Raw genomic sequence first — 22,799 nt, 5'->3', positions numbered from 1 at the left:
ATCAATTTTGTGGATCTTTTCAAAGAAGTAATGTTTGGGTTTTTTTGCTTCTCTATTTTACTTGTCTCTAATCTTCATTATTTCCTTCCTTCGGCTTGTGTTGGGTTTAGTTTGCTCTTCTTTTTCTAGTTCCTTAAGGTTCTCTATTTTATTTGTCTCTAATCTTCATTCTTTCCTTCCTCCTGCGTGTGTTGGGTTTAGTTTGCTCTTCTTTTTCTAGTTCCTTAAGGTGGGTGGTTAGGTTATTGCTTCGAGATCTTTCTTATTTTTTTAAATATGGTCATTTATAGCTGTGAATTTCCCTCTGAGTACTGCTTTCACTGCATCCTGTAGATTTTGGTATCTTGTGTTTTCATTTTCATTCATCTTGAAGTATTTCCTAGTTTCTTTGTGATTTCTTCTTTGACCAATTGGTTGTTTAAGAGTGTGTTGTTGAGTTTCCACATATTTGTGAATTTTCTAAATTTCCTTCTGTTATCAGTTTCTAATTTCATTCCATTGTACTTGGAGAACATATTTTGTATGATTTTGATTTTTAAAAAATTTTTGAGACCTGTTTTGTGGCCTAACATATGGTCTGTCCTGGAGAATGTCCTCTATGCCATGGAGAAGAACATTGTATTCTGCTGTTAGGTGGAGTGCTCTGTAGATGTTCACTAGGTGTAGTTGGTTTATAGTATTGAGTCTTCTGTCTAGTTGTTTTTTCCATTGTTAAACGTGGAGTACTGAATTCTCAATCTATTATTGTTGAACTATTTCTCCCTTTAATTCTTGTCTGTTTTTGCTTCATTTACTTTGGTGCTTTGTTTTAGGTGTATATATGTCTATAATTGTCATATCTTCTTGATGGATTGGCTCTTTAACATTATCATGAATAAACTTTTTTGTGTCTTGTAACAGTTTCTGTCTTAAAAGTCTATTTTGCCTAATGTTAATATGACCACTCCAGCCCTGTTTTGGTTACTATTTACATGGCATATCTTTTTTCGTTTTTTTATTTTCAACCTATTTTTACCTTTAAATTGAAAATGTGTTTCATGGAGACAGTGTATAGCGGATTATGTTTTAAAAATCCATTCTGTCAGTCGCTGCCTTTTATTTTTTATTATTATTATTTTTTAATTAAGTAATTAATTATTTATTTATTTTTGGCTGTGTTGGGTCTTCGTTTCTGTGCGAGGGCTTTCTCTAGTTGTGGCAAGCAGGGGCCACTCTTCATCGCGGTGCGCGGGCCTCTCACTATCACGGCCTCTCTTGTTGCAGAGCACGGGATCCAGACGTGCAGGCTCAGTAGTTGTGGCTCACGGGCCTAGTTGCTCCGTGGCATGTGGGATCTTCCCAGACCAGGACTCGAACCCGTGTCCCCTGCATTGGCAGGCAGATTCTCAACCACTGTGCCACCAGGGATGCCCCTCTGCCTTTTAATTGAAGATTAATCCACCACATTTCACGTAATTACTGATAAGGACCTACTTCTGTCATTTTGCTATTGGGTACAAACTTGTAACTAGAAGATGAATAAGTTCTGGAGATCTAATGCACAACATTGTGATTATACTCAACAATACTGCATTATATACTTCAAAATTGATTTCTATATTTCTTATATCTTTTTTGTTCCTCAGTCTTCCATTACTGACTTCTTTTGTGTTAAAGAGGTATTTTCTAGTACACTGTTTTAGTTTGCTTGTTGTTTCTTTTACACTATATTCTTGAGTTATTTTCCTAGTGGTTTCTCTGGGGGTTATAATTAACATCTTAGTTTATACCAATCCAGTTCTAATTATTACTACCTTAATTTTAATAGGATATAAAACTTGGCTCATATGTAACTCCATCCCCCCCCACACTTATGTTGTTGTCACAAATTACATCTTTATTGTGTGCCTATCAACATAGATTTATAATTATTTCTTTATGCAGTTGTCTTCTAAACCAGATAGGAGAAGAAAAAGGAGTGACAAACAACAAACATATTTATATTTTCTTTTAATATTTACCTGTTGTATTAGTTTCCTAGGGCTGCAAAGTACCACAAATTGGGTGGCTTAAAGCAATAGAAATTTATTCTCTCACAGTTCTGGATGCCAAAAATCTGAAATGAAGGTGTCAGCAGAGCTGGTTCCTTCTGGAAGCACCAAAGGAGAATCTGTCCCTTGCCTCCTAGCTTCTCATGACAGCTGACAACCCTTAGCAGTGCTTGGCGTGCAGATGTATTACTCTAATCTCCATCTCCATCTCACATGGCATTCTCCCTGTGTGTCTGTGTCTTCACATGCTGTCTTACAAGCACACCAGTAGTATTGGATTAGGGGCCTACCTTACTCCAGCATGACCTCATCTTAACCAACTGCATCTGCAACAATTCTATTTCCAGATAAGGTCACATTCTGAGCTATTGGAGATTAGGACTTCAACAAATCTTTTTGAGGAGACACAATTGAACCCGTAACACCAGGAATATGTCAGAGCTTTTCAAAGCCCTTATTTGCTGAAGCATCTCATTCTCCACTCTTTCCTCTCAAGCTTTTTGGTTAGTCTGTCGTTTGTCCCTTTTGTTATCCAGTGCTCCCGGTAGCTGTGACTAATACATTGCCTTTAAACGTTTTTTGACAAATGCCCCTGGGCAGCTGCCTCAACAATGGCAGAATTCTTAGTTCGGCAAGATAAAGGTAAACACTTTGAGCCAGTCCTCCAAGGAGCCGCCAGGCAGATGGTTATGGACTGAATTGTGTTTCTAGGGCTCGCCCCCCCACCCCTCCCCGGCCCCTCTCAGATTCATATATTGAAGTCCTGACCTCCAGTGTGACTCTACTTGGAGATAGGACCTTCAGGAGATAGTTAAGGTTAAAGCAAGTCATCAGGGTGGGGCCCTAATCCGATGGGATTGAGGTCCTCACAGGAGGAGGAAGAGACACCAGAGAGCGCTCACCAAAAACTGAATCGGCCAGAACCTTGATCTTGGACTTCCCAGCCTCCAGAACTGTGAGAAAGTAAACTTCTGCTGTTTCAAACAACCAGACTGTGGTATTTTGTGACTGCAGCTTGAGCTAATACACAGCTCAAAACAAACAACCACAGTTCTTGGCAAATGAGGTCCATTGTTCTGCTCCCTCTGGCGCTCTTACCCATTCCAGAAATACAGGCTGTTATTGTCTAGGCTACCCCTGAGCTGGGGAGCAGGGATGGGACCAAGATGAGTTAAAACACCACCAAGCTCTCTGTCTTTACCGAGATTCAGCTGTTTTTGCCTTGATTAAGCATTCCCCCGGGCTGCTGTAAGCTTTTACTTATTTTCCAGAATTTTGAAAAAGTTGATTCTGACAGTTTTTGCCAGTCTCTTTGTTGCTTTTTTGGAGGGAAGGACTTTTGATGTTCCTTATTCCTCCACTTTCACTGATGTCACCCCACGTGCTCTTTTAACATTGTGACACTGACACTCCTCCCACTAAGAGGTGGGGGCCTTTGTTCCCGTCCCTTGAATCTAGGTGGGAGCTTATGACTGCTCCGACCAAAAGAGGCCCACAGAAGTGATGCTCTGTGACTTTCCAGGGTAGGTTATGAAAAGGATACAGCTTCTATATCCTTTTTTTCAGGAGCTAGGCTTCGGACACTTGCCCTGGGGAAGCCAGCTACCATGCTGTGAGGGCCCAAATTAGCCCATGTGGAGAGACCAGCTGGAGAGGCCCCTGGGGAGAGGAAAGGAGGCCCCAAGCTGACGCCGGCCTCCATCTGCAGACATGTGAATAAACTAGCCTTCAGATGCTTCCAGCCTCCAGCCCTCAAGTCTTCCAGCTGAGACCTCAGACATCGTGGAGCAGAAATAAGTTGTCCCTGCTGTGCCCTGTCTGAATTCCTGACTCACAGGATCTGTGAGCATATTGCATAGTTGTTTTTATGCTGCTATATTTTGTGGTAATTTGCTAGGCAGCCACAGTAACTGGAAAGTCACCAAGTGTGTCATATGGTACCAAGCAGTGGACAGACTTCTCATCCCTTTCAGCACAGATGGATTTAAAGGGCCCGTGCTGGAGAGAGCAAGTGAGGAGCATCAAGATTGTCTCATGTGCTCCCTTTTCCTCCCTCCAAACAGTGGCTTCTCTTGTCTTCCTAGATTTTGTGAGTGTCTCCACCTTCCCAATCATCCAGGCTTGAAACCTCAGAATGTCTCTGCTTTTTCCTTCCCCTTCACCCTCCTCACGTGGGTAGCAAGTGACACCCACTGTCTTTTTCACAGTCTCACAAATTTGTTCTTTACTTCCCATTCCTAACAGCCTGTACTTGAAATTCTAGGAATTCATTATTACTTACAGAATACAATGCAATGGGGTAGAAAAAGACTGCCAGTAATAATAGGCATCATGCTCTCAGGTTTCATACTAGCAAAAGGAAGCATTTAAAGCTTTCCAAGGGCAAGAAATGATAATGCTTATAGATATGAGATGGAAGTCTGCTGTATTTTGAGAAGGCGCCTCCAGGGCCATTCAAGAAGCAAATCACTGGGTAGTCTCTGGAGTACTTCTTTATTTTTTATTTTATTTTTGTTGTTGTTTTTTTAAAAATTTATTTTAATTTTTTTTGGCCGCACTGCACGGCTTGTGGGATTTTAGCCTCCCGACCAGGGATCGAACCCTGACCCCCTGCAGTGGAAGTGCGGTGTCCTAACCACTGGACCGCCAGGGAATTCCCTGGAGTGCTTCTAATCCTTGGATCCACTTTGTTCCTGTGTTTAGTCAAAGCTCTTTTGCTCCGCCCCTCTGAACGATCCCGGGCTACAAATCTAAACTTGGTTTACAAAAATCTAGAGGTGTTAGATGTTATTCCAATATTGACTGTTAAATAAATCCCTTAGTTCTACTTTCTACAAAAATAGTCATTCAATAACTTACACCATTTTCTTTATCCTAATCCAAACAGTATTTGTAAGGAGAGTTTTTGACAAGTTAAATTTAAAAAATCTGAGTATGACCTGCAGAGTCATCTCAGCTTCCTGTCTTAAAACTATAAAATAGATGCAGTTTTCCTCAGGTGAGGACCCAGTTATCCAAAAATAATGATTTTATTTTTGAAGCTCCATGAGAGAAAATCAGTTACTGACACAGAGTTTGCATAAGGATTATTTCAGGTCCTATTTAGAACTTGGGTATTTAACGTGTACTAGTTGCTGCAGACATCATAAGAAAAAACCCTTTTTATAATCTAGAATTTCCTCTTTAAGACCCAGAAAGCTGTTTGCTATGAGAAGCAGGGGGACAGTTGCATCCTCTGAAATCTGACCCTGTCAACCATTGTTTCCTAAGTGTCTTGAACACTGAGCAGCTCATATTTAAGAGACTAAATTTTTTTTTTAATAACTTTTTTATTTTATGTTTATTTTATTTATTTATTTTTGGCTGCATTGGGTGTTCGTTGCTGTGTATGGGCTTTCTCCAGTTGCCGCGAGTGGGGGCTATTCTTCATTGTGGTGTCAGGGCTTTTCATTGCGGTGGTCTCTCTTGTTGCGGAGCACAGGCTCTAGGCGCACAGGCTTCAGTAGTTGTGGCACACGGGCTCAGTAGCTGTGGCTCGCAGCTCTAGAGCGCAGGCTCAGTAGTTGTGGCTCACAGGCTTTGTTGCTCCGCGGCATGTGGGATCTTCCCAGACCAGGGCTCAAACCCGTGTCCCCTGCATTGGCAGGTGGATTCTTAACCACTGTGCCACCAGGGAAGCCCTAAGAGACTAAATTTTAAAAAAGAAAAGAAAAGAAAAAGAAAAAGAGGGGGATAGTAGCTACCAGTCATTCATTTATTTTAAAAAATATTTACCAAAGTCAGAAAGAGAAAAATACTGTATGCTAACACATATATATGGAATCTAAAAAAAAAAAAAAAAAAAATGGTTCTGAAGAACCTAGGGGCAGGACAGGAATAAAGACGCAGATGTAGAGAATGGACTTGAGGACACGGGGAGGGGAAAGGGTAAGCTGGGGCGAAGTGAGAGAGTGTCACGGACTTATATATACACTACCAAATGTAAAACAGATAGTGGGAAGCAGTCGCATAGCACAGGGAGATCAGCTCGGTGCTTTGTGACCACCTAGAGGGGTGGGATAGGGAGGGTGGGAGGGAGATGCAAGAGGGAGGAGATATGGGGATATATGTATATGTATAGCTGATTCACTTTGTTATACAGCAGAAACTACCACACCATTGTAAAGCAATTATACTCCAGGAAAGATGTTTAAAAAAAAAATTTACTAAGCACTTAACTATGTGCTGGGCACTGTTCTAGGTGCCAGGTATATGGCAGACAAAAATCCCTGCCCTCGTGGAGCTTGCATTTTAGGGGTAGAGAGGATGAGATAATAAAATAAGTAAAAGGTGTTAGAGAGTGTTACGCACGTCAGACTTTTAAGTAATCACAGGACCATGTTTTTTTTTTAATTAATTAATTTATTTTTGGCTGCGTTGGGTCTTTGTTGCTGTGCGCAGACTCTCTAGTTGTGACGAGCAGGGGCTACTCTGTTGTGGTGCTCGGGCTTTTCACTGCAGTGGTTTCTCTTGTTGCAGAGCACGGGCTCTAGGCGCACGGGCTTCAGTAGTTGTGGCAGGTGGGCTCAGTAGTTGTGGCTCGTGGGCTCTACAGCGCAGGCTCAGTAGTTGTGGTGCATGGGCTTAGTTGCTCTGCGTGGGATCTTCCCGGACCAGGGCTCGAACCCGTGTCCCCTGCATTGGCAGGTGGATTCTTAACCACTGCGCCACCAGGGAAGCCCAGGACCATGTTTTTAAAAATGCTATGGAGCAAAATAAAGCTGGAAAGAGTGACAGTGTTGGGATGGGCTTGAGGAGGGTAAATTTTAGAGGCCAAGGAGGCCTTAGTGAGAAGGTAACACTTGAGTAGGTGAAGAAGGTGAGAGATTTAAATATCCGGGGGAAGATTGTCCAAGCCACAGGTTTTAGCAAGTGCAAAAGTCCTGAGGTCAGAGCATGGCTGGCTGTTGGAGGAACACAAGGAGGCAGAGGGAGTGGACCAGGCGAAATGAAAGGTGGTGAGGCAGGTCCTGTTGGGGCTTGTAGGGCATTTTAGTGAATGGGGTTTTTTAGTAGGAGTACAAGAGAAGCCATTGGAGGATTTTAAGCAGAGGAGTGATGATCTGAGATCATTGTGACTGCTGTGTTGAGGACAGTCTGAAGGGAGCAAATGAAAAAGCAGAGAAACTAGTTTTTGTAGGCTATTATAAAAGTCCAGGAGAGATGGAAGTGGCTTGGATTAGATGGTAGCAGTGGACGAATTCTATTATAATTTGAAGATAGAGCAAACCAAATTTGCTGACAGATGTGGGTGGGGTGTGATAGAAAGAAGAGATAAGGATTACTTTAAGGTTTCTGTCTGGTAACTGAAAGATGAGTTGCCCTTAACTTAGATGGGAAGACTCCTGGAGGGGTGAGTTTAAAGAGATCAGATCAGGACTGTTAAACTTTAGGTGCCCTTCAAAGGGAGATGTCACAACGGTAGTTGAATATACAGGTCTGGCATTTAGGATAGAGGTCTGGCATTTAGGATAGAGGTCTGGGCTGGAGAAGTTGGGAGAGGTCAGCATATGGCAATTGTTCAAACTAGAAGACTGTATGAGGTCACCAAGAGAGTGAGTGTAGATGGGAAGGAAGAGTTCCAAGGCCTGAGCCATGGGGGACTTCAACATTCAAAGATGTCAGGGAGAAGAAGGCCCAGCAAAGGAGACTGAGGAGGGGACAGAAGCAGGAGGAAAACTAAAAGAGCACGGTGTTCTGGAAGCCACGTGAAGAAAATGTTTAAGCAGGTAGGTGATCCAGTTGTGAAGTGTTGCTAGGTAAGGTATGAAAAGAATGAACTGTGTATATACCATGACAAGGTCTTTGGAGAACTTTAGTAGAGCAGGTCCAGTGAAGTGGTACAAGCAAGACTGGAGTGGGTTCAAGAAAGATTTGATCCTACTGTATAGCACAAGGAACATATTCAATATCCTGTGATAAACCATAATGGAAAAGAAAATGAAAAAAATATATGTGTAACTGAGTCACTTTGCTGTACAGCAGAAATTAACACAACATTGTAAATCAACTATACTTCAACAAAATTTTTAAAAAAAGAAAGAATTGGGGGCTTCCCTGGTGACACAGTGGTTGAGAACCTGCCTGCCAATACAGGGGATACAGGTTCGAGCCCTGGTCTGGGAAGATCCCACATGCCGCAGAGCAATTAAGCCCATGCGCCACAACTACTGAGCCTGCGCTCTAGAGCCCGCGAGCCACAACTACTGAGCCCACCTGCCACAACTACTGAAGCCCGTTCACCTAGAGCCCGTGCTCCACAACAAGAGAAGCCACCGCAATGAGAAGCCCACGCACTGCAACAAAGAGTAGCCCCTGCTCGCTGCAACTAGAGAAAGCCCGTGCGCAGCAACAAAGACCCAATGCAACCAAAAAAATAAATAATAAATAAATTTAAAAAAAAAAAGAAGAATGATTTGGGAGAGAGGGGCTGGAGAGAGCAAATATGGACTTTTTTTTTTTTAAGATAGAAGAAATAAAAAAATAGTTATGCTAATGGAAAAATCTTTGCTTTTCCAGTGAGGAACCTAGCTTTCTCACCCACCCTCCCTTCCTTGGACTTCAGATTTGGATATTTGCTGTTTCTTGGAACCCTCACTTTGAGGATTGTTAATAGGGAATCTGAACTGATATGGAACTGAGGATTGTGAAAATCAACTTATTTCACATGTGGAATTCTCTTTCCCCAACTTCCCACTACTTTGGGGGACATAACACATGTGGCCAGGAGTCCACTTACTGTGGCCAGTAAGTTACTAGGCTGTTCACAAATGTTTCTCCCATTCTGGGCACATGGCAGGAGAGCCACTCTTGGGTATGGCCGTGTGGTTTTGTTTGTCACTTCATAGCAGCTTTAAGACCAGTGAGCAGTCTCCCACATTGCCTTGGCTGACAGCAACTGTGGAAGCAGTGTTAAGACGAAGCATCTACCAGCCAGGGTCTGGGCCATAGTGATGAGCAGAACCCCTTTGCTGAGCCGGGATAGACACCTAGTATGAGTAATAAACTTTAGTTTCTTTAGTTTTATTTTGGGATAGCAAAACCCAATCCATCCTGACACAATGCCTAAGGACCAAAATAAACAGTGATGTACCAGTCTCCACAATAAGCAGCAGATTGCAAATTTCAGGGTACGCAAGTTTTACTTTCCCATACCAGGGGCAAAGAAAACCCAATAAATAACACAGGTAATAAAACTTGACCTCACTGTCAGTTCGCCATTAAATCAAAAATATTGAACCTTGAAAATGTTAACATTGTTCTTAAAATATTTCTCTCCTAACCAGGAAGGCGACTTTTCTTCAAGAGACTTAGCTAGACTACCAGAAACATAGTGTAGTATATTTACTATTTTGTTCTCTGGGTCGTCTGCGTTCGCTCCTCCAGGTATGCTCACTCCAAATGCAGATTCCCTGGTCCTGTCCTCCTAGATGAATGCTGTGGTCCTTAACTCCTAGGAGGTTCTGTAATCTTGATCTTTATGTGTCTGTGTGGCCTAATACAAAAATTTATTTGGTCTTCGTCTTCCGGTTCCTGCCAAGAGCTGCTAAAACTCTTGGAATTTTCTGAGTGATAGGAATGGCTTTTGTTTTTTGTAATGAGCCCCTTTGATCACACTTGAGTTTATGCTAATGAGATCACTAAGGGTGAGGCCACTAGATGGCCTCAGGATGGAGCTGGTCACCAGAAAGACCAAGTGACTAGACCTCCTGACTGACCTCCAGGCATGGGTGGCAGAGGGGGCTGGAGAGGAAGCGCTATAAACTCAGCAACAGTGAGATTCAGAGAGCTCCTGGGTTGGTGAGCACATTGAACCCCGGGAAGATGCTGTGCCCCTGCATCCCTCCCCTTCCTTGCCCCATGCATCTCTTCCATTTGGCTGCTCTCATTATATCTTTTATAATAAACCAGCAAATGGAAGTAAAGTGTTTTCCCAAGTTCTGTGAGCTGTTCTAGGAAATTATTGAACCCAGAAGGGAAGGGAATTGTGGGAACCCTCCAATTTTATGACCAGGTTGGACCAAAGTGTGGGTAATCTGGGGACATGATACTTGCGACCTGCATTTGAAGCGAAGGAGGTCTTGCGGGACCAAGCCTTTAAACCCATGGGGTCTGAGGATAACTTTGGGTAGTGTCAGAATTGAACTGAATTGTAGGACACCCAGATGGTGTCCAGAGAATCAGAGAATTGGTTGTTAGTGTTGGAAAACACCCTAGAAATATGCTGCCAATGTAACACTGAAGTTTTCAACATAACGTCTGAGTCAGTTTACACATGCTTTAATATTAGAGAAGAAATGTTCTTGTAAGAGACAAAAGAAAAATCACAATTCTGCACAAAAGAATTTTATTTAGTGGTCAGATCCCGATGAACAATGCCAGTCATTGCTTGATTCTGTTAAAATGCGCTATTAGATATACTCTTAAGAAAGTATACGGTGCATCACCAAAAGCTATTGAATTTGGATTGTGTAGAGTAAAAGAAAACTTCATAAATCTTTGTTCTTTGATAAAATTTTTAAAATATAAAAATGAAAAAAAATCCCCAAAAGCAGTATTCAAAAATAATAAATGTCACCTTGGACTATTTACAGTAAGATGACTTTCTAATAAGAGAACACTCTCTGCTTGTCTCTTTTTCTCACATTTTACTTGTCCCGTAGAGGTGTTCTGCCTCCCCCATCTAACCCTTACTCGTGATTTCTTCCATTCCCGTCTTGCATGAAACGGTCATCTTCTATTCTCTCACACATCTTTGAGTCTTTCTCTGATACTCCTTTTTCCTACTGTAAATTACCAGTAATTCTCTTCAACAGATGTTTGTTGAGCACCTACTATGTGCCAGGCACTGTGCTAAGAGGTGGGGATAAATATAGAGATGAAAAGTCATTGAACCCCCTCCTCAAGAAGCTCAGAGTTTGGGTTGGATTAAAAAAACGTTTTTCACATTATATTCTATGAAATCCCAAGCCCCTATGAAGTAAGTTTGGGGATTTCTTGAAACAAAGTGCACTCATGGAGGGTCTATCAGCTTGGCCCACTCCAATGCATTTTGATTTAGAATTCTGCCCTTTTTTATGAAGCACAGCCTCTAAAGCCCAGGAATAGAGTTTGAGTTCTAAACTCTTTGCAGGAGGGAACTACATCATGGGTTGTAGGGGACGAACTGAACCAATTTGTTTTTGGGGGAGGGTAATCTTTTAATTGGCTTCTACAAATTCTGAGTATGAAAAGTCCTTAACCCCCCGCCCCCCCAAATACTAAATTTGAGCAATAGATACATATTAAGAAACTCCTCCTTGATTTGGATTTACAACATGATCCTCTGAAACTCCTCTCTTTTACAAATGTCCAGCAGGAGCTCTTTTTATTACCTCCACACGTATTTCTTTGTGCTTTTCTGTGAACATTTTCTTAGCTTCAAACATAAAAGCAGCAAATTAAGCCTGCAGGTGACCTTTCTTTTTTTTTTTTCTTTTATCATGTTGAACCCCAAACAAGCTCAGTTCTTGCGTTTGGCCTACATCTTCTCTGTCCACGAGGCCTCAAGAGAACCATGGTAGTTACTTAAAAAAAAAGAACAAAGAAAACAAAGCAAACTATGAAATAGAAAATAAAAACTGAACATAGCATTCTATGGAAGCAAAACTGAAACCACACCCTTGCTGCCCCCATCTCTCCATGCCTGGCAGACCATGGCCCTACAAATATTCACATTTGGAAATATTTTCTCAGTCACAGTAAAGTCCACATCATGGTGGTGTGCTTTCCCCCCACAGCTCGTAGCATATTCCTTTTGTCAAATCTGCTCAGCCAACCACTGAACGATGATGAAGGGAGTTTTTGTGGGAAAGTTCTATCCTTGATCCAACATCATCCACAGGTTACACGGGGGTCACATCTCTGTACAGTTTCCGTCCAACCAAATGATACTCTGTCCATTCAAGAGCCCTAGTGCCAGATTCACAATGTCCTCATGAGCTGGTTCCAAGCCCTCTGGATCTGAAGGCAACTTTGGGAGTTGGCGTTATTCCCATGTTACAGTTGGCCTGCCCAAGGTAGGGTGATCAGGATGTCTGGAATATGTGAAGACGACAAGAAGAGCAGGGGGTGTTGGGAGAGAGGGGAAAAGAGAGGTGATCATGCACAAGCTTCTTGCTCTGTCGTGCATTATATTTTCAGTGTTAACAGCGTGTATTTCGACACATAGGGCTTGTGCTTTTTCGTTAAATAACTCGCCCTGAAACGCTCGTTTGGCAAACGTGGCCATGAATGTGTGTGTGCGTGTGCACGTGCCTGTGTTTACGATGTGTCATGAGGCTGTGTGTCAAGTCCTGTGGGTGTGCCTTGGCCCCTCCCCTGCTGCTACACCCACCTCGCCAGCAAGGAAAAACTGATGGGTTACACCTGGTCGGTTTGATATTCAGAAGCTTCAGACAGGCTTTCTGAGAAGCTTAGGAAAGTCTCCTGGTGTTCGGAACAGACGATCTCGTAACGATAATGCCGGAACTCCACAGCAAAGGTGCCAAAATAAGACAGGAAGCACATGACCAGGCCCCACTGGACCCTGGCTGCGTACAGGTGGATGCCCTGGGCCATGAGGATGAAGTCTGGGGGGAAGTAGTCAAGGCAAGTTCCTCCATCGGCCACATTAAGACGGGGCTGTTTTCTGGGCAGAGACAGGTTACAGGAAAAGCCTGGTTCCCCCCCTGACCAGCGGAAGAGCGTCACGGAGTCAGCTGAACACCATCTACATAAATAACCCAAGGTAACATTACTGAGCCCTTACTCTGTGCCAGACATGCTTCTAGGTGCTTTCATGGAAAACCTAACTTACTCATCACAACACCCTGTTATCAGCAGTTCGTTTAAAATAGGGAAACGGAGGCCAAATGGGTAACACGGGTATTAACTGGTGGAAGTGGGATTCAAACACAAGCACTCTGACTCCCTGGCCACGCATTCGACCGCTGTACTCTACGGCTGCCTGATAAACTGTGAGACTAGCTAAAGAATTACAATTCCAAAGTAACTAGTTGGCCAGGAAAATAACGCTGTATTTTTAAAAGACACTGCAAATGACCATGGAACAATGTGAACGTATCAAATAGCTAACTACCTCCATATAAGCTGTGTTTGTCTCTGTAGTGCTACTAATAAGGTCTAAGTGGCCCCTCTTCTTCTCTCTAGTTTTCACTGTTGCCTTTCAGACAATATTCTATAGGCTGGTTTCATTCCCGGTGTTGCGTTTAAACTTGTGCCAAATGAAAGCAGGCAATTAAAAAACCAAAGAACAGACGAGACGTCTATGCCTGAATATACACAGAGTGTATGTATGTGTACACAGACACACACACACACACACACACACACACACACACACATCAGTATATATGAAGGTAGGAGCTGGGGAGGAGAAAGCTTCATAACGTTCTATAGTGAAAAGCTAAGAGGCCAAGGACTAAATAAAGTTATTTAGAAAAATCAGAAATGCTCCCTTAGAATTAGTTCTACCTTCAGAACTTAGCCTTAAAATCTTGGGAAATTTTCAGAGAGTGAAAAAGTCCGTGACAACTACTTCAGCCAAACTTCGCTCTCCTGACTAGGCCTGGATTCATTCACCTGGGAACCACGAAATGGTTCCAAGTCTACGGAAATATCATGGATCAGAATTGTTTGGTATAAGCTCAAAACTCAGAATGATTTAAAATCTGTACATACTCTTCTGACTGAGGGTTCAAAATGTTGCCAAAGCAATATTAACTTATAGGGGAGGGATACATCTTCAAATCTCGCACTGGCAGAATTCTGACCCGTTTACTCATAAAATATTTTATCAGGTTGCTAGTGATAAGCAAGTTTTTTGGCTTGAATTTCAAGTCCTTAAATGTTCTCAATCTAATGTGACTTAAGAAAACCGCTAAAATGACTGAATGGCAGTTTGTGAGGGAAGAAGAAATAAATGGCTCCAAATACTCCACTAACGAACGTCTCTGAGCGCTAAATGTTTTCGTATTTTAAAGCCACTCTAAGGAGGGATGGCATAGTGGTTAAGAGTATAAGAACTGAGCCTGAGTTTAGAACAAATCGACACATACCATGTGTGATCTTGGGTAAATAACCTCCGTTTTTCACTATTCTTACTTGTTAAGTGAGGATTAAAAGGGTTGACACATTTAAAGTGCTTAGAATACTGCCTAGCACATCATCAGGACCCAATAAATATTGGCTATTACATTGATGATTGTAACTGTGTTAGTTATACCGTTTGCCGTCTAGGAACTCCCTTCTCCAGTTTCCAGAAGACCTAATGGAGTGAACACTTAGGACTGAGTGACTGATCTGATTGGTGGGCTCGTTCCTGGCCGACTTCCACTGGGCCCTGCTACACTAGGTGGGGTCACTGTGCTCTACCTTAGACCAGGCCCTCTGCCATCTGTTTGGGCTTCAGCTGAGTGTAATGCTCTCCTCTGCCTTTCCCTGATTTCTCTGCTTCTTACTGGGTGGATAGATTGAATTCCAGGGTGTGAGATAGGAGGCCTGCACGATTTTCCTTTCCAAGTTTACTAGGAATGAAGGCTGATTTCTTCAGCCCCATCTGGCTCCTTGTGACTGTTCTCCATTGGTTCAAACTCCGAGGGAGGAAGGGAAATAAATAGCACCTCAAAATTAATTTGTTTAGGACAACAGTACATGCAGTGGTAATCTAGTTCTTGAATTTCTTTTCCAGAAAAGCTTACTTGTTTTCCTGAAAGATATAAATGTATTTTTGTCCCTAGAGATTCATTTTAGAGTTAATAGATTAAATGAAATAACAGAGCCACTAATAAAGTCGCAAATGAAAAAAAATTTTTCAAGATGGAAGGGATAAACCCCCACAATTCTCTTTTGGTTATGCATTCTGTGTTTTTCACACAAGGAAACTTTACATCAAAAGGAGAATGCATGGCACCATTCCTACAGATGGAAACAGTTTTGAGACGGCAGAGCTTGTTTTATCTTTAGCTCTCCATCTCCTCTTCGGCATGAAAAATAGGTCTGAAAGTTTTCGTTTTTATACCCATTTATTTTTCTTTTTTGTCTAATATTCTGAGTTGATACGACAGTATATCCTAACCAACTGAGAATGGCAATCTTCTCATCTTCTACATGGACAACTTATCTGTGTTTTAATCTCACTGGCAAAGAATGTTTTCACATTCAAAGGATACAGAGGACCACGCAGAGAGTGACAGATGCTGAGAGAATAACTCGTGGAATCCCAACTTTCCGTCCTTCATTCTTGATGTTTACTTTGAGTGTCAATGCAGCCTGGATCCAGCAGGCCAACGTGCCAAATCCAAAAGTCAAGGAAGTTCCGACATTATGGATTTCTTCATCATTTGTGAGCTAAGGGATGAACAGATAATGACCTGTGGAGGCCCATTTAGAAAATACATACAAGCCAATGGAATACGTGAAGGAGAAAAAAATAGGTAAAGAGATGTCCCAATAACGGGATGATAGGTTGTAGAAAGAGTAGAATCCTTCATCTCCACTGGCTCTTTGTGTCTATTCTCCATTGGTTCCAACTCTGAGGGGAAGTAGAGAAATGAATAGTATGCCCACACCTCAAAACGTTTGGAAGAACCATACAGGCAGTGGTAATTTATTCTTTGAATTTATTTTCCAGAAAAGCTTTGTAGAAAAGTAAAAGAAAAAAGCAGGAGAGTTACACAAAAAAAGAGAAATGTCAAAGTTTCTACAGACATAAACGCCAAACTCTGTTTTCTAGACTAAGAAATGAGACCAGAATCCGGCTGTGTATTTACTGATTGAGGATGGCCAATTCTAAGCAGGTCAAGATTTCACTGGCCTGGACAACTAATAACACTTGAGCTGTTCTTTACTCTTACAAAACTGGCCAGTCTATGTAATGCGGCCAATTCATTGTTAATGGGCTTTTGTTTTGTTTTCCTATTATAATAAGAAAACTGCACTTATGAGCTTTTGCCATATCTGGAGACCCATTAAAGGGCAACAGTGTTTGAAGATTCCTGGTCAAGGCTTTTATACAGTTAATAGGTTAAAGGAGACCCATCTGGGTTATTTCAATTGGGGGTTAGAGATGTAAACTGCCCAAATCATTACCCACTGATTTAAAAAATATATCTGTCACTTAAAACACCTTTATTAATTGCATATATTTTTAACTACACATATAGTACCCCATATATATAGGAAACATACAGGAAATAAAATCTACTGTTGAAGAGATGGCTTTAAAAACATGGTGAAAATATCCTTTTGAACCGCCATTGCCTTCAGGTGTTTTATTGTTTAGCGTTGCTATGAATAATGGTTGAATCAAATCAATATTACTTTCCCTTTACAATTTTTTTCTATTGTTTAGGCTGTAGGATTTTTTTCTTCTTTGAAGAAGCCATTTTCCCCCCTCACAGTTCAAAACACATATTTTTGTAACATTTTATTTTATTTTATTGTTATTTATTTATTTTTTGGCTGTGCAGCATGTGGGATCTTAGTTCCCTGACCAGGGATCGAACCCACACCCCCTGCATTGGAAGCGTGGAGTCTAAACAACTGGACTGCCAGGGAAGTCCTGAAACACTTTAAGTAATGATTCCCCAAATCAAATTTTACTTCTAGGAAACTGGTTTTCCATGCTCTACATAGTCTGTTCATTTATTTTTTAATTCTAATTTTAAAAATAGATGATACAGTTACATGGGTCAAACTTTAAAAAATTGTAAAAAGAGTATAGATTGAAAAATCTGTCTCTTATCTCATATACTAGCCACCTGGTTTCTCCACAGGCAACTAATGTGTTATTTGTTTCCTGTGTAATCTCTGTAGATATTCCAGAAAATGTTCTTCATATATAGCGTCATCATTTACAGTTCTGAATATCTGTGGTTCATCCAAACAACCCAATCACTGGGATTCTTTGGGGAACTTTAGTGAAAAACAAATTGTCTACTCAGTAACTTCCATCTAAGACCTGGTTGAGAGCAATGATGGTTACTGAGCATTTTACAACATGCCAGCCCCTGTAGCACAGACGGATAAGTGGAGGAAAGACTACCACTGAAATCTCAATAAAAAATGCTCTGTGCCTTAACATTTTGGAGCTTAACAGATAAACTCTCAATTATTCTCCTGATAATTCATCGTCCTAGCCAATATGTTCTAAGAATGCAGCTTTCTCATTATCTAGGTTGATATGGAATGAGATCTAGAATAGTTAGAGGAATTGGTGGGATTGCCTGCCTATCTGTCAGACAACCCATTACGTAAAAAATACTTATTGAGGGCTTCCCTGGTGGTGCAGTGGTTAAGAATCCATCTGCCAATGCAGGGGACACAGGTTCAAGCCCTGGTCTGGGAAGATCCCACGTGCCGCGGGGCAACTAAGCCCGCGTGCCACAACGACTGAGCCCGCGAGCCACAACTACTGAAGCCCACGCGCCTAGAGCCCGTGCTCCGCAACAAGAGACGACACCGCAATGAGAAGCCTGCACACCGCAACGAAGAGTAGCCCCTACTCGCCGCAACTAGAGAAAGCCCGCGCGCAGCAACGAAGACCCAATGCAGCCACAAAAATAAAAATAAATAAATTCATTTATTTAAAAAAATACTTATTGAGTTGCTACTGTGTGCCAGGGGACGTCTTGGGGAATGAGTTATCCTAATTTAATGAATTATCAGCACCGAGGGTCAAGGACGAGAGACAGTCTTAGAAAATCCACTACCATATTTTCAGTAAGAACATTCCTAAACACTCACTAGAATGCTGAGTGTCTGGAATGCCTGCACCATTTGGATTTCACTCAGCAGATGGGGGAGAAGTGTCAGGATCGGTGTTTGACTGCAAGGAGGAAGTTTCTAGCAGCAGTATGTCGCAGAGGCCGGAGGAAGCTGGGGAGGGAATGGAGGCAGGGAAAACAGAAAGCCACTGTAACTGGGCAGGGTCTCCATGTCTATTTTACAAATGAAGTCATTTAGGTCAAGAGTTGTGTGAGGGTATTGGCAAGGGAAATTATGCTTAAGTGACCTTGGGCTTCTACATCTCTGGGAAGAAGAGTTAGGGTTAGTACCTCTTTATACAAGTCACAGGTGTTCTAGAGAAATTCTGGGTTTTCAAACTGACCCCCATGTGAGCTTGCTCATCTAAAATGCAAAGTTTCATCCAATAAGGATGTTCAATGTTTAATTACAGAAAGGCAATGATCCTATTAATTTTCTAGAAAGGTACATTAGAATACAATTTGTTATGAAAAAAAGTATACAGCGGTTTGAAAGCCCTATTTTAGTAGATACATTTCCCAATAGCTGTGCTGTATTTCCAATGCATAGGGAGGAGTTTCTTACGTTTAATTCAGACTTACGTAGGCGAGGCTCAAAGAACAGATGGGCTGACTGCTGGAGAAACTGTGCATATCAGGAACCACTGTTAGCATTTTTTTAAAGATTCATGGAGAACTCTATGGGCCACGTAGTGACTATACCTCAGTGGCTGTGATCATCATATAGGTGAAGTGTGAGATGGAGGTGAAAAAGGCCAAATGAAGTACCTGAAAATTACCAAGTAAGGTCATTCCGAAGGAAGCCAGACAGAGCGCCACCAATCCACTAATATTCAGCCACGGATTTAAAACCTTTGGTTTCAGTTGTATGAAGCGCAGAACAGCTACCACCAGAGCTGGGAATAAAACAAAATGTTATAATTGAAAAAGTTAAATCACACAGTCAGACTAGGAAGCAGCGTTCTAAAGCCACAATGTGCAGAAGTAAACTTTTTGCCACAGTACACCTTTAAATCTCTCTAACGACAGATGCATTTTTAAAAGAAGTTTTCCATGTGATGTTTCTGATTATTGAGATGTTTTATTCTAGCTAACCTGGGGAAAGCAGAGAGGAATTGAAGCAGTGTGCTATATGTTATTTGGGTGACGCAAGACGATAGACTGGTAACAACTAGTGTTGGTCTCAGAGTTTTCAAAAACAAGGTCAGCACAAGACAGACTGGCTTAGGAGGACATCACAGAGGCTTGGCACGCAACAGATCAGACACAGAGAGACAGCCCGTGGCACGGGAATTCACTGATTCAATCAGCCTTTAGTTTAGAACCGTGTTAGAACAGATAGGGCAAGAAAACACGGGGAAGAAGACAAGGTTACCAATCTAGACAAACCTACGGGTCCCTGTGCCAGGAATCATGCCCGGGGATAGGAAGGAAGATAAAGGCAGATGTACAAATCCCTTTATTACTGGTTTATTCCCTCTCCCTTCTGATTCTACCTGTAGGTGTTCATTGTCAAAGGACAAAGGCAGCTCATTCAAATTAGAGCAGTTACAGCAATCAAATCATGGAATCTGTATTTTAACATAGCAGATTTGGGGGTTTGGTATGTACTGAAAATCATATGGATTATATTAAGAAAGCTCAATTCTTCCAAATGATGTTAATTACTTATTTTAAAATCCCACTCTTTTGAATCAAATTGTCATCGGAGAATCTGCAGAGAGAAAAAGGAAGTTACTTACATTTCAAATCTGACTTCTAATAGTAACCTTGAGGCCAGTCCATACTCAAGTCACTAATCTAAGAATCCCCTTTTATTAATTGCTTAGTGCAGGGATATTTTCATATTTATACAAAAAGCTGGGAGAGGTCAGTCTACAAATGATTTTTAAAAAGCACTTGCAATTAATATGTTATATCTAGTATAAAGAAATGCACTTACTACTTCCTAAGGCAATTTATTTTGACACTAAGGTTTAGCAGGGAAGACAATTAGGAATTCAAGAATTATCCTATTTATACAGCAATTAGTAGGTAATTATTTGCTATAAGTCTGCCTTGATTTCAGGCCATTATTAGTAGCCGTTAACAAAGGAACCCATTCACAAGTTTGCATTTCCCAAATATGACGAATTTCATAGTTTCAAGCTACAAAGTTAGTTCAGTGAGTTGACTTTCAGTTCCAAGTACTTCTGGTCAAAGAGTGGTATACAACTTGGTTAATAGTTGGATTTTGAAAACAAAATAGAAATAAACTGCAATCTATGAAATCTTAAGTTGTTTGGATCTGATTTAGCTTTCAGTATATTTATGTTAAAGCTAATGCCCATGATTCATCATCAAATTAATAGATTATACTTGAGTTGATAATAGTTTTTTTTAAAAACATCTTTATTGGAGTATAATTGCTTTACAGTGGTGTGTTAGTTTCTGCTTTATAACAAAGTGAATCAGCTATACATATACATATATCTCTATATCTCCTCCCTCTTGCATCTGCCTCCCATCCTCTCTATCCCACCTCTCTAGGTGGTCACAAAGCACCGAGCTGATCTCCCTGTGCTATGCGGCTGCTTCCCACTAGCTATTTTACATTTGGTAGTGTATATATGTCCATGCCACTCTCTCACTTCGTCCCAGCTCACTCTTCCCCTCCCCGTGCCCTCAAGTCCATTCTCTACATCTGCATCTTTATTCCTGTCCTGCCCCTAGATTCTTCAGAAGCATTTTTTTGATAATAGTTTTTCAACCTAATGGTTTGAGGGATCCAGTTAGGAGTTATCATATTATCAGAAGGCTATTAATGTTGACAATAACTATCCTAGAGGATGAAAAAATAAGCACAATTTCTAATACTTTTGGGGATACGAATAGGAGGAAGAAGTGGGGAGACGAGAAATTCAACATAAGCGCCCTGACACAAAGTGATCTTCAGATAAAGAAGCCATTAGATTTAGACCAGAAATCTCCCCACAAGGCACCAGGGGAGACATTTGCTAATTAATTGTGTGTGGATATTAGTCAGGACATAATGACAGAATACCGAGGCAGCACATTTAATTTCTTTTAAAAACGACTAGTGGAGAGTATGACTCTGGGAACTTTCTGGTTGTCACCCAGTTTGGAGGGCTAGGATGGTGCTGGAACTCTGGCCGAAGCCCTAACCCACTGCCAAAGCAGACACCGAAATGGCTCTTCACATTGACCATCCAGGTAGTTTGTGCCACTCTACCCAAAAGGACACAGTCAGTGCCACTGTCTGTGTTACTCATTTCTCGCCAGTGAACTCTGGACGTGTACCATTCTCCTGGCTCCAGCATTGCTAGGCTTCTCATTTGTAATATGAATGGTAAATCACTTCATCAAGAACAGATGATGACATTAAGCAGGAAACAGAAACCTCCCTGAAGACAGGAACCAACCCAACATTCCCAACTTCCAGAACTGCATTCCAAACACCACACTTGGCCCTTTTAACCTATTAACTCCATTATTAATCAGCTGAGGCTAGGCCTACTTTCTTTCCAAAATAGGGTCTAGTTGAAATTTTACGGTTGTGGAAATAATAAAGCTTCTGATCCATTAACAGTTTTATTAACAGGTTTAAATACAGACAGATTCAGACTATCTGTTATGAAGTCCATTTACAACCAAGTAATGATTTAATTATACCTTATTGAAAAAGTTTTCTTGGGCAGTAGGGCAATTTCAAAGCCATCTGTACATACGTCAACCAATTTTTACCACATTAACGTTCTGCTCAATAGATATATTTTTGTTTCATTTAAAAATTTAAAATTTTACTTACAGTTTTAGAAAAGATTTTAAAAACCCACCCTTTTGCTGTTTTTGATATTTCCAGCAGTCCTTTGCTATACAAGTGTCCCTTATTTAATTTATCTGTCTGTTAAAAAATATAAATATTAGAGTAATTCCTTATTTTCTTTGTTAAATTCTTCTATTTTGAAGCTGATAGGGTTTTTAAAGTTCAAACTCAAAATAGCAGCTCTTCACTGCAGTTCTAGACTGGTGTCTGGCCAAATTCTTTTTCATTTTGTTTAGTTTTACTGTTTATGCATCAATAATTCTTATTTATGACAGCAGTAGAACATGACAATCAATATGTTTTGGCTGAAGGAGGGAAAGACGCCGCTATTAGGTAACCAAAATCATTCAGCTATTAGTTTATCCTCACAACCTCTCCAGGGCAGAAAATAATATTCCTTTAAAGAAATTTGTCTTGGTCTCCAAAGAGGACATACAGATGGCTGAGGCACGTGAAAAGCTGCTCAACATCATTAATTATTAGAGAAATGCAAATCAAAACTACAATGAGGTATCACCTCACACCGTTCAGAATGGGCATCATCAGAAAATCTACAAACAACAAATGCTGGAGAGGGTGTGGAGAAAAGGGAATCCTCTTGCACTGTTGGTGGGAATGTAAACTGATACAGCCACTATGGAGAACAGTATGGAGGTTCCTTAAAAAACTAAAGACAGAATTACCATATGACCCAGCAATCCCACTACCGGGCATATACCCTGAGAAAACCATAATTCAAAGACACATGCACCCCAATGTGCATTGCAGCACTATTTACAATGGCCAGGTCATGGAAGCAACCTAAATGCCCATCGACAGATGAATGGATAAAGAAGATGTGGTACATGTATACAATGGAATAGTACTCAGCCATAAAAAGAAACAAAATTGGGTCATTTGTAGAGACGTGGATAGATCTGGAGACTGTCATACAGAGTGAAGTAAGTCAGAAAGGGAAAAACAAATATCGTATATTAACTCATATATGTGGAATCTGGAAAAATGGTACAGATGAACCAGTTTGCAAGGCAGAAATAGAGACACCGATGTAGAGAACAAACGTATGGACACCAAGGGGGGAAAGTGGGGTGGTGGTGG

General features: G+C 41.2%; 1 protein-coding gene across 5 annotated transcripts in view; it reads right to left on the bottom strand.

The window, feature by feature from the left end:
- Window positions 1-12,018: 12,018 nt before the first annotated feature.
- TMEM150C (transmembrane protein 150C) overlaps window positions 12,019-22,799 on the bottom strand; it is an 89,250-nt gene continuing 78,469 nt past the window's right edge. For 4 of the 5 annotated variants that reach the window (XM_007165622.2, XM_007165625.3, XM_057546945.1 and 1 more), the window contains 3 exons: window positions 18,644-18,771; window positions 15,281-15,458; window positions 12,019-12,679 (listed from right to left, as the gene is read on the bottom strand). In XM_007165622.2, coding sequence (XP_007165684.1) covers window positions 12,471-12,679; window positions 15,281-15,458; window positions 18,644-18,771 — 515 coding nt within the window. In that variant the 3' untranslated portion in view covers window positions 12,019-12,470. The remainder of the gene's footprint in view (window positions 12,680-15,280; window positions 15,459-18,643; window positions 18,772-22,799) is intronic. The other variant, XM_007165623.2, reaches the window with a different exon arrangement.

Source organism: Balaenoptera acutorostrata, chromosome 5 (assembly GCF_949987535.1).
Source record: "Balaenoptera acutorostrata chromosome 5, mBalAcu1.1, whole genome shotgun sequence".
Classification (NCBI taxonomy): Eukaryota; Metazoa; Chordata; class Mammalia; order Artiodactyla; family Balaenopteridae; genus Balaenoptera; species Balaenoptera acutorostrata.
This window is presented reverse-complemented; position numbering and strand designations above follow the sequence as displayed.